The following is a 12,755-nucleotide window of genomic DNA, read 5'->3' as shown; positions in this document are numbered from 1 at the left end:
CGGATCATTTTTTGACCAAATACTCTTGGAACATGCATTTAAGACAAAGTTAAATATAAGAACTGATTATAAACTTAGTGCGCACTCAGTGCGCGCTAGTGCAAGCAACCGAATTCGCTATAAGTTTGCTGCACAAAGCGCATATATTGTCTCCACTACCACCAATGTGAGTATGAATGTAAATACTCGCCGCAAGTATCGGTAGATATTTAAATTGGCTACTCGGTGCGCACTCGATTTTTTTGCAAAATGAAATCTACGCGAGCACACGTTTTCCATTAGAGGCGCGCAACGTACTCGCGCAAATGAATCAAACGCAATGTGAACCGTGCTTTGTCACGCAAAAATTGTCTCAGGCGCGGGTACGCTTCGACGGTTATACCATACCGCGCATTTCGTACGACGTTTTTGTTTAGAAGCGGGATATACGTGGTACTTACCGTATCGATTCTCCCTCGGCTGTCGCGTATCGATACAAAATGCACCGCCGAGAATACGATATACACGTCATTGCTCTGATACTTACTCACTATGTGACCCATATAACGGAGAGATATGCTTGAGCGTACGTAACAGTGGTAACACTTCTAAATTTGACAATGCAACAAGCATACACTATCTCGAACGAAAAGCGGGACTAAAGACGGGAAATAAAAAGAAAACGATATATCGACAGATACATCGAATTTGTATAAAACGTGGAACAGAATGGGACATTACCGGGACATTATCACGAACCACCGGATGTCTTTTTTTTCATCGCACTGATTTCGTTTGCGGCTCGATTGGAAATGGAATTTCTCGCGGTGTAAAAATATCGAGCTTCGGCGGTTAAAAGAGCATTCGGCACGTGATTGCCGGGACGTCCCGTGCAGAATTTCGTCACGTCTACATCCAACATACATGCGATCACGTTCGTAAACAGCGAATCGTCTTTGCTGAGGTAACCGAGAAGCTGGGAAATTGCAACTTGCTCGCGCGTGTGCCTAGAGCCCAGCCGCGTCGCGGTCGAGACATACCGCGCGGAAAGGCGCATCGCGCTTAATGGAATTAAAGCTTTAACAGTAAACCACTTTGCATCGCTCGGTCGATCGCTCCCGCCTTGCCCGCCGGCTCTTGCCCAAGTTTACTTTTTCCGGTCTTTGCACCGCGCACGTCGGCGTAAAAATGGATCGATCGGCGCGTCTGGAATATTCATCACACACGTACGCCTTTAGAAAAGTAAGTAAGGCAAACGCCATTCAGGCGTAATAGCGCGGCGTTACGTGTTAGACTGTAGAAGTACACGCTCGCGCGGATGTCACGCCGAGTGCAACGAACGATAGTCCGTACTTTCCTTTCCCTTCCGTGACGGCGGTCGCCGCTATCAATCTCCGTGCTCGCGAGCGTTATATCGGGACGGTATTTCTCCCGCCGCGAAATTCATATACGCGCGGTTCCTCTGAAAATCCACGTTGCCTCGTATTTCTCGCGAGGCTCCTCGTCGCCGTGCAATTCCGTCCGAATAAAATAGGAACACTCGCGGAAATAGAAATATCACTCGCGGATTGCTGTTCACGCAGACAACTATATCTGGAAAACTGCGTTATAGAACTGCAATCTGGAAAAATATATTACAGCGCCGGCATCTAAACGTATCAACCTCCTTGGGAATTTCGTTCGACAGCCTGGCTCGATCTTTAGCGAACTCTCGTTTGAAAACATCGGATTCTCTTAAGCGGGATCTTTCGCGGTGAGAGCGATCGATCGACCGATCGATTAATGAGTGGAGACAGTTGAGGCTCCCCAGCTTAACGGACGACAGTTTGTAGGATAAAAGTACCTGTAGAACCATGGTGCTGACCACGGTACCAGCGACGGGCACGAGGTTCAATTCTAGCCACTCCTCGCCCGCTCTTAGGCAACCTCGCTCGAATATACTCCTCTCTCCCGTCTGCATTGGCCCGAGAGAGTAAATAGAAATGGTTTAAAAAGTCGGTAACACATAAGGGTGCTTGCTCGAGCGCGGAGACTCCAAGTTACGCCGTCAGTTGTGGCTGCGGTCCACCGATAACGCGAGAGCAAACATCGATACGACACTTCTCTCTCTCTCCCCTAGCGGCAACGAGGGCGTGCTCTTCGGGCATGAATGAGGAAACGACCCGCATTTTCCTCTTAATCGCGACTCACGACGTATAGATATATATTTTTATGCTGCTGCGCGAATACCCACAAAGCACGCCCCCGGGGGAGAGAAAAACTTAAGAGGGTTTATCGACTGACGCGCGGGCATAACTTAGCGGTTTAAACCACAGGGGGAAAGTAAGAGAAATGTAATAAGGTGTTCGTGATGCTCGCCGTTGCGTGAAGCGATCCGGTGTGGGGATGTGTGGGGGGGAGGGGGTGTAACGAGTGGGAGACGGTAGACACGTAACGTCGGTTCTCCTCCACGTGTAGCAGATTTTTGTGGGAACCACCCGCGGTGGCTCGTACTTCTATTTTTATTCGCAAAGTAAGATTGAATCAGACACGACCGTCGTCCCGAATATAATTTTCATTAATTTACACATCGATTGACGATGCGTGAATAATATCGGCGACGTTTAATACATACCGGCTCGGAGAAAAAGCTCTTTATCGTTATTTATTTACTCGCGTTTTATCGGCCCGTAACGCATCGCGGCGCATTAACGGTCTCTCCCGACAAAAAAATATAATTAAGCGAGGAGGGCTTCTCTCGATGAAAGCGTAATTAGCGGAGGGGCGGGTTTCGAGCCATTACATCGGGAATGATATACCTGCTCTTAAAATAAAGCCTGCACAGAAGTTCTTATCCCTCCCTCGCCCCCTCGCCCCCTCGCCCCCTCCCCTCTCTCTTTCTCTCCACACCCCTTCTCACCCCTTCGTCCTCTGGACTCGACTATTTTCTCTCTAATTAAGTTCCACAGTTTCTTGACCCGGATCGTTTTTGCCCGCGCTTGTAGACATTGTGTAATCGTGCGCGCGCGACCCGCGCAAAACTACCCCGGCGAACTACCCGCTATCTCGAATCTGGCCTCGCGCGATAGAGCGCGATTCCAAAGACAAATTATTCGGCCCCTCCGAGGCACGTTCCACTTGGTTTACCGTACTTTCGTAACGGCGGCGCAAAATGGCGCAAGTTTCGAATCGGAAACAAGGCGAAACTAGAATACTACGGTCGGAATGCTGCGGTGTGTCACTCGTAGGATACGCAAGTTACGATAGTTAACGACATAGGTGAAGGATTTTATAAGGTGCGATTGCGATACGAGGTCTTGGACGGGGGTGAACTTAAAGGCCGACACAGAATACTGAGAAACGCAAGAAGGGACGAAAGTATATCTGACCGAAAATAATAAGTTTGCGCGGGAAGAGTTTGCGCATCTTAATTTATCGTCATTAACTTTTCAAATCCGATTCTCGAAACGTCATTTGTCATACGACAGAGGCAAAAGTTTCAGTTAAAAAATTACTATTAGCGATAAGAATGAAGTTGTTATACTTACGTAACTGGGCTTTCTTACGTCATAACCGCATTGTTTATTTTTAATGATTTCCTGAAACAAATGAGAGAAAGATGTGACTTTCAACGGTAGAATAAGCGTCCGATGGAAAATTGATTCTATGAAGTGGTAGCAATCGCGAATACTATAATCAGTATGGAGAGAATTACATTAGGTTTTCGCTTGCAACAGCTAAAAGGCACGCCGCACGCTTCCCTCGAGCCTATGTCGCTCGACGAACAATTGAAATAATTGTTGCGGTCCCAATCCTTCGGGCCCTCGATGCCGCAACACTGCAACTGAAAAATAAGACAACAAATTTTATAATATTACGACGGCAAGTAACGGTAAACGATAACGCGCTTATATACTTTAGGAGAGGAAGAGAGGGAGAGAGAGAGAGAGAGAGAGAACCGCTAAAGTTTTAATTGCCAATATGGAGAGATTTCTACACGGATTCTTTGGCCTACACATCTACGGAATTTCGTCGTTTCTAGTAGTTGAACGGGGAAACTCGCCGCAATTCGTTCGCACGGACGAGAATATTATCCATGAGAGGCCGAAGTCAGCGCCGATATGATCAATCGCGATGTTAAATTCGCGATGAATATCACAGGCGAGTATGAATTTCAAACGTCGTCATAAATAATTCCGATGACGCTGGAAATTCAGACGAGGCAATATTAAATAGGCGATTTAAAGGCTCGTTCGATAAGAAAGGTGGGGGGGGGGGGAGTCGTCGCGTCCGGCTCGGAAATTCCGGGATAATAAGAGAGAGAGAGAGAGAGAGAGAGAAAAAGAATTGTCGCTGCAAGGAGCCGGGTATTAAGGGAAGGAGAAAACGGCTGTGGGATGATGCGAGTTGGGTTCGGCTCGCAACGAGGCTTGGCCGGCGATCCAAGCCCCGAGACCTTTATTAAACCCCAATGTCTCTTTCCTATACGAGCCGGGCGTTTTATTCCTCTTCCTCGGCCACCCGTATGTGTCCTCATTGGTCAGTTGTCATTTTTTTCACGCCTAATCCCGCCGGCCGCCAAACGTAAGGATGGCCACGAGGGGGAAACCGCTGAGGGCATGGCGTACAGATTTGCGGCATTACTGGGCATTACTGGGTATTTTTTGGGCGTTATTTCGGACATTATAAAGATAAAATAACATAAACTAAGATAAAACGAGATAAATAAGATAAAATAAGATAATAAGATAGAGTTAATGCCCACTGGGCATCAGTGGGCATTGGTGTACAAGATTTTGGTCAGCGGTTTCCCCTTCGGATGGCCAGCAACGAAACGTCTCCCTTTGCAAAGGACACCTGATAATTAAAATTTCTCCTGAATGCGACATTAATCCCGCGCCGGAGCCGCGCCGTTGGGAGTAGTAGCGTTATTCGCCTGAGTTGCCTACAACGAGTAATTAATTCATCGATCTTACAAATATTAATTTATTTGGGAAAGTCTCTTGCCAATAAGTACAACATACGCTGCACCGTGCCAGTTAATATTGCGCTGCATGCATTTGATTAATCAGCCGACGCGGCGTGCGCCGCACACGTATATCTCGCGATTCTATCGTATAATTAATTAACCATGGGAATATTCGTATTTCTCGGTACGACAGTCGCCGCGAACAGGGGAGGGGGGGGAGGATATTTCACGTTTAATTAAAAGGCATAAAAATGAATTACCCGGCGCGAAGTGTATTAGATTCTCGCCGGGGGTTAAAAATAGAGAATCGATACGGGGAATATCACGAATTCAATTATTAATAACGGGGTTACATGTGAGAGCGCCTCGTTTGTCGTTTCGCACGTGCTTCGTACGAATTGGATTAATCAGGCGATTCGTTATCGCGGCGTAAGAAAGTGGCTGTCGCGCCGAGCCAATATATCGAGAGCAAGGCGGAAAGGGAAAGGACGAGCAGTTGTGAGCGCCGAAAGATAATATCAGGCCGATCCCAACTACGTAATTTAGCTGATTTGTTTTCAGCGTGCCCGTTTTATTTTATTTCAATTATTCGTGCGGTAACGTTTCAATTCGTTCCAATCAAATATTCATAATACGAAACGTGCACGCGCGGAATATTCATACGAGATGCGAATGCGAGTCGAGTATTGAGATACGAGATACGAGTTTCCGATTGTAGCTGGATTTAATTATTATTCGCTCGTCTGTACAGGCCGCATCAAGAGAGATCGGCAACAGGCGCCGCGCGAGATTCGCTCGTCGCTTCCTCCGCGGGCGAGTATTTCGCCGAAACCGATACAAAGCCGTAAACGAAACACGCAGGTAACAATTGCAACTCGTGCGAACGTAACGGAATTTTTCGCTATTTCCCGGTTCGTTATCGTCATTGAACGACCTCCGCGCGACAGCACGAGAGTTAATCCGGACGCCTTTTTGGCAGTGGGCGTTCAACGCCGAGGGAACGTGCACGCGCAAAGCGCGGTATTACGGGATGAAATATTCGCCAAGGAAGAATCGACTCGAGATTCCTCCGGGGATAGAATTTCGCCCCGTTTGCCGGCGTACACGTCTCTCTTGATGCATCCTGTATATCGATCGCGGCGGGCCGAACCGGCCCGAGTTGAGCCAATTGATAAGTGGGATGGCGACGGTAAATACGCTCCGCGCCACCGCACCAAGTCGAAGTACTAAGCATTTCATTAACCGCCTATAAATGGTACCGAGTGAATCCCGACGGGGTCAGACAATGCGGTATATGGCAACTCGGCTGGTACCTCGGTTTCCCCGGGGCTGATAGGATTGCCGGAATTGCGCGCCGGCATACCGGGCGTCCCTATTGAAATCTCGTAAACCACAATTGGTCGGCCGACCATCGATTAACGAGTACGACGATACCGCGCTCTCGCCCGAAATCGACTGTCATATCTTCGGATCAAACGCAATCGCTTTAATCCCCTGAAACGCCGTTGAAATCGGGGTGCACTGTGGTATTCTTTATCCGCGCGCGACGATCGTCTTTCGCATCGCGGCGTCCAGTTCTGTCTCTCGACTCGCGTAAAGATAAACGCGGTTGGTCTCGCGCGCGTGGTTTTCGCTACGCTGATTAGCTAAACATTGGCCCAATGCAACCAAATATTGGGCCTATGTTTAATCAATGTTTGGTCCATACACTGTGCTACTAGGGTTGCCACTCAAAAAGTATCGATACAGCTCTTGTGCAAAATGTATTCAGTTGACGCAATTTCTGGTAATTCTGTTAAACTGAACACAATTACGTTCGTTTTTATCAGTCTCTTGTTATTCAGTTTGTTAAAATGCGAACCGTTGTATTAACTATCGCAACACGACGATAGTCCGTTGGACGCGATGGTTCGTTGATGATGGAATTGCGGCGGTAATTCAACGCTTGCGGATTCATCAGCGGTGCCGGAGCCTACCCGCGCATTCAAACGTTAACCGAATCAGTTGGCAAATGTTTCCGTATGTGCCCGCGTCGCAGCAATAATTTATGTGTGTACGTACATATTGATCGATGGATCCGCGACAATATCTGCGTCGCATCTGCTCAACCGTGAACAGGGCAAACCGCTCTCGCGGATTATATCTCGGCACCGACTTCATCCGTCCTCCGTGGCAGACGTCCGCTTTTTACTCAAACGAAATCCCGCTGTATAACCGCGCGGCGGATTCGTCGGTTAAATTAATTCTCGCGGTACCGCTGGATACTTGGCCGAACGTAAATCACTGTCGCGCCCCCGCGCTCGTAAAGTATGGCGGATCGAATGAAATTTTCGGTAGATCCAGTTCGGCGGTAACGTGCGGTGCAACGTGCGAGCGCGTGTGCGGTTTACCGCCGACTAGCTCCTACTGATAGGATTACCGAAATTGCGGCAGTGTACCCGGGCGGTTCTATTGAAATCTCATAAACCACAATTGGATGACCGGATATCGATTGTCGAATGCTACTATATTACGCGCCATTTGGACGCCGCCGTCGCCGCCGTCGCCGCCGCCGTCGCCGCGTGGCATTCGGAATCTGAATCCGGCCAGATTTTCGTGCTGCGGCGATTCGATAAAGCTTGCACGAAGCTTGCGTTTCGGAAACCGTCTGACCGCACGATTTCCTGCACTACTTAGAAATGCGAGCACGCGCGCTTATTAAGGCCCCCGGCTATACGTTCGGCTTCGATGATACGATACTTCGGCGAGGTAACGAGCGCGAGGGGAGCGTATCCGTCGAATTATCCTAGTTTTATTGATATAACGAATGACTCTGATATAATCAACTTGCCCAATCTTCTTGAATCCAATCGATGAGGTTCTGCTGATCGGGATCCTCTCTGTAGTGGATGATGAACGCTTGGAAGCCCCCCGTAGCTTGTGATTTTATCTGCACAGTGAACAAAATGCCATATTAATTAGTGCCAACCAATCTTTCAATAATTAATAAATGCTCGAGGGTCCGCCCTAAAGTCTTTTAATCAATGTATCTCAATTTCGCCGTCCGAGATAAGAGAAAAGAAAAATGTCGGATATAAGGCACCAAGAGAGCTTCGTAATCTCTACGAAGTCTTATTACAACCGGTATTTCTAGTCCGGGATATTTCCTCCCGACAATTGACGACCGTCACAGGTGCTGCAGGTACAATTGCTCAAGGACGAGTTTAACTTTCCGCCGGTCGTAAAGTAGAATGGCGGGCATTAAAACGCGAGCTGCGTGCGAACACGGGGGGGATACGATGGCACGTTTGTTGGTTGTCCGAAATTTTCCACGCCGGGAGAAAATTCTCGTCATGTTTAAAGGATACGGTTAATGGAATTAATTAGTAACCCAGGAACTCTCTTGCTGCATAATTATACGCAAACTTCGTCGGCGCCCAGCCTAGACTATATTCTACGTGTACGTCTTCCTCGCGCGCGGGGTGTACGTACATATATCCAGAGCGAATGAGATTGTGAAATATGCACCGACGAGAGAGAAAGAGATAGAGAGAGGGGGGGGGGGAGATAGAGAGAGAAATGCTGTACAATGCATTCGGCATATTCGCTTTGATAATTCAGCCACGCTTCTCGTAGCTACTGAATTAATAAACACGGTAAGCAGAAACGATTACGAATGAACGCAGCGAAACTATCTCGAGGAACACTTGTCTTGGAAATGTTGCGTATAATTCTGCAGGATAAATTTTAGTAAAGCTGTATACTCGGCGAAATATCATCTGCGCGAATAATCAAATGCGCACAAGGCATGCACAATACGCAAAACGATATTATATTATGCAGCTGTAAAATTATCTAAATCTCATTTTAATGTTTACTGGGTTTACTGGATTACATGCAACATTACAAATATTTTTGAATACGATATGTTTATTTCGAAATTTTCGCTGTAATTATTATTATATACCACACATATATATAATAGTAATTTTTTTATAAATTATATGAGGCTACGTAATATTTACCCAATCTTTGAAGATGAACCCCAGAACACCGGCAGTCATTTCCATCAGCAAGAGAAGCGCCAAAAATATCGCGTACTGCAACACGTAAGATTAATTCTATCAAGACCCCGCGAGAAATTAATTAGTAATTGCCCTACTTACTACCGGTTGTGATCATCTTTTCAACGATTCATTTCCTTTCGGGGAACTCAAAATTTCAAGAGCTGGCCATCAAAGAAAGCGGAGCCTTTCGTATTTAAGTACTTTTAAACGTTCCATCGCTCAAAGGGCGAACTTTCGTTCAATCGCGCGCGGCGGCCAGCCAATGATAGACCATGGATATCACGTAACGAACCGGAAGCTCGATCAAAGTTCCAAGTTCCGAAAGATGTTGGGCAATTAAAGTAATCCAGAAAGATCTTAATTGAATCCCGTAGGACGCTCACCGCGGCGAGGAGGCATGTGTTCTCCCGTAGCGCGCCGACGCATCCCGTGAAACCGATGATAAATGTCACCGTACCTGCAACAGAATAAATAGTATCGGGTACTTCGTCATCGCGCGAAATGTAACGCCAAGTACACGAATGCATTCGTCAATGTATCGTATAATCGTGAGTTATGAGCGTGGTACGCGCGTCCCACCGGTGAATTCATTCCCGCATCGACATCCCGGCGTGAATTCCCAGATACATTTATAGGTTCGCAACGAGGTGTATGAAAAAACCATGAAAACCGGAAACTTAATCACGGCGAATACTGCGTTCGAAGGATTGAAACGGTCCGGTAATATCGGAGGAGATTGGGAAGAGAGTTGTTTATTTGGTAGCGTTAATTGAGTTCCAAATCGATAGACTGTAAATCGAAATTTAGAGGTACATTCGCAGGAAAAGTAGGAAAATTTTTAACAGTGTCGCGTAAATATATTATTTTGTTTATTCGATCTCGTCTGGTTTTCACTCTTCCTTTTAATTTTTGGGTCTGAAAGTCGGCAAGATTTTATTAGTCAGCAAAACCGGGAAATTCGGAGAGTTCTGGAATTTCACGTGCGTAACAACTCTGATTTACGAACATACGCCGCGTATTAGTTACACGTAGGTTTCGCGAATGCTTGCAGTTACACAAGTAATTATATTAAAATTCCTCTGCGTTCCAGTTGAATTTCGTGAGAGTGCGTCATCAACAGTACCGCGTTGCACCGATGGTAATGCGGAATATTTATGAAATTATCTGCTACCCGCGGACGAGCGTGCCGCGTAGCCGCGTAATGAGCGCTAAATCAATTCCGTGTGTACAAAAAGTTGGCTAGCACACACACACACACACGCTCGAAATTCGCTGCTATCGCGATTAATCGGTGTGCATTCAAGCAACTTTTTCACCTCTTATATTTAATATGCAAATATCATTAATTTTTATGTACTATAAAGCGATAAGTTTGCATTAAAACTGTTGAGAGAGCTTTGTGCGTAAATTCGCAACAGAAATATTTGCGACATTAGAAAATTTAATTTAATTTATTTATAGTGTAGAGAATATTTTTTCCATCGACTCTTGGCAAAGACTTAGCAATGATTCTTAGTGTCTCTTCCAGGTATTATCTCTATGTATATATTTTCATAAATTAAACGTACGATACAAAGTAGATTTTATTACGCGTGTAGCATCGATGGCTCGGTGCTTTAAAGAATTTGCAGCTGCATCGAGAAAACGATTATAAGTCAAACTTGGCGCCATCGGACTTAATAAATTTTATCTATCATCGAAAGTTATAAGATTTTAGAACGTGTTCCGGAAATGAGGGGGTAACTTTTAATCCGATGGTAAAGCAGGGACGGGCAACGTAGAACGAAGCTCTTTCAAGTAACTGAATAATTAGTCCAGACTTACTTTCGGAACTTTTGTTAAGCCTTGCCACGAACTAGAAGAAAATGGCAACGATGAAACGCTTTGCGCTCGGACGAAAAACTCGACGAAGAAAAACGAAAAGCGCGAATGTAGAAACGTGTATCTACTTGAAAGTGCAGTTGAAAAATTTTTATACAAGATGAGGCTATTACGAGGCATTTTTGCGCGTTAAATACGTTAAGCGCGTGAAAGTACGAAATGTATTTTAAATTACACGAATTTCTTTATTATTAGCCATTATTGCAGTTGTTGCTATTTAAAAAAAAACATATTCATGTTTACTTATAAAGACGTTTCACTCGTGCTGCATCTCAGCTCGCATTTGGGCTGAACATTTGGCATGCAATCAACGTTTCGTAAAGGAGGCAATAGCAGGTGTGGGTCAATGGTAGGACGAGAGAGAGCTTTGCCGCCCCTGCAATATCGCAACGTTGCTTTATGTCGTATGGTAATAAAATTGCATGACAGAGGAACGCATACGTTTGATCTCGCCTCGTGACACGCGAATATAACGGCGAGTGTGAACGAATAATATCTGTTTCGATTTTAGGTTTTTGTCGACTAAAAAGAGAAAACGTACACAGAGTAACTCGGGTCTTTCGTGCTTCCCTTCGCATTCTGCGAGCAGTGTGGAGTCGACCCTTTTGTAGGGTGATTTTAATCAGATCCGGTTTCTTGCAATTAATTTAGGTTTAACTTGTGGCACGCAAAATTACGGACGTTTTATCGAGAGCGTTTGAATTGGCGATTTAATCGGGGACAGACGTATACACGGATAGAAATCAAAACGCAGCACTCAATTGCGATCGCATTTATTTAAGCGCGGAAAATAAACGTAATCCAGGATTTAGTGTTTCCCTTTGCACAAGTTGCGATTTATTTGAAATGCCGCTCGATTTTGGCAGGCGGCGGTGCTAATAATTTTAGGTGGATTTTCGAACGCGTACTTTCCAAACAAGCTTTGCGTCGGGATTGATAAACTTTGAAAAGCGCAGATTAATTTTGCAAAATGTATATATTCATGTATTGTAGAGAATTTTGAAGAATAATTGGTCAGACTTAGATTAATTTTGCCATTTTGCTAAATGGCAGAGATGCGTTGCGCGGGATAAGAACAATGCTTCGTGACATCCACACGACGTCTTTTTGTTCCAAGCATTTAAAGCCAAGCAATAAAAATATAATTTGCTTTCGATTGTCGTTATAACTTTCCAAATAGTGCAGCTAAGTCTAAATCGTTGTTATCTGGTAACCGTTACGCTAAATTAAGCGCAAGCCGGAAGAGGTAGAGTTACTCGTCAAAGTAAATGGAAGTAATTGGAGCATGGGATAATCGAAAAGCCAGGCTCAAGTCGATGGAGTATGCTACGCAAGTACGAAATAATTAACAAGCGCGTCGCTTCCCTAAGTACACAAGGTACACATAATGAGGAGATGTCGATTACTTCGATGAAAATGCCGCTTCAACGACGCGGCCGGTACCCCTAGCATTTTTTCAGCGAAATTCTCTCCCACATTACGTACAGTTATATTAAGACTTTCAGCCAGAGGCGCCCTATTGACGTTTAATCAGCTGCTGCAAAATTCGTAATCTCAAATAGTACCGTGCTGAACAAACGTTTAATGACTCGAAGTCAAACAACGGGATAGTTCGCCGCTCACTTCGGCTCTACGGAATTAAATATTAGCGCAAATATCGTTTTGAACGGTAAATATTAAACTAATAACGCTTAGCTTGCATTACAATGGTGCGATGAATAACGAAATTAACAGAGTACATTTATCTTCGCGAAACGGGAGCAGCGCGTATAGCGAGCAAGTTCTATGTCTACATTTGATATATCATTATCCCTCTCTCTCTTTCTCTCTCTCTCTCTCTCTCTCTCTCTCTCTCTCTCTCTCTCTCTCTCTCTCTCTTCAACTCTGGGAAAAAAAAAGAC

General features: G+C 45.4%; 1 protein-coding gene across 3 annotated transcripts in view; it reads right to left on the bottom strand.

The window, feature by feature from the left end:
• LOC105560911 (tetraspanin-5) overlaps positions 1-12,755 on the bottom strand; it is a 136,250-nt gene that overhangs the window by 7,459 nt on the left and 116,036 nt on the right. For 2 of the 3 annotated variants that reach the window (XM_012010424.1, XM_012010423.1), the window contains exons 3-8: positions 9,357-9,430; positions 8,932-9,006; positions 7,758-7,856; positions 3,674-3,802; positions 3,507-3,557; positions 1,823-1,933 (exon numbers count right to left, since the gene is read on the bottom strand). In XM_012010424.1, the coding sequence (XP_011865814.1) occupies positions 1,823-1,933; positions 3,507-3,557; positions 3,674-3,802; positions 7,758-7,856; positions 8,932-9,006; positions 9,357-9,430 (539 nt within the window). The remainder of the gene's footprint in view (positions 1-1,822; positions 1,934-3,506; positions 3,558-3,673; positions 3,803-7,757; positions 7,857-8,931; positions 9,007-9,356; positions 9,431-12,755) is intronic. The other variant, XM_012010421.1, reaches the window with a different exon arrangement.

Source organism: Vollenhovia emeryi, unplaced genomic scaffold (assembly GCF_000949405.1).
Source record: "Vollenhovia emeryi isolate VEMERY1.0 unplaced genomic scaffold, V.emery_V1.0 DF939217.1, whole genome shotgun sequence".
NCBI classification, from domain to species: Eukaryota; Metazoa; Arthropoda; class Insecta; order Hymenoptera; family Formicidae; genus Vollenhovia; species Vollenhovia emeryi.
Note: the sequence above shows the minus strand (reverse complement) of the source record. Positions and strands in the feature narration are given on the sequence as shown.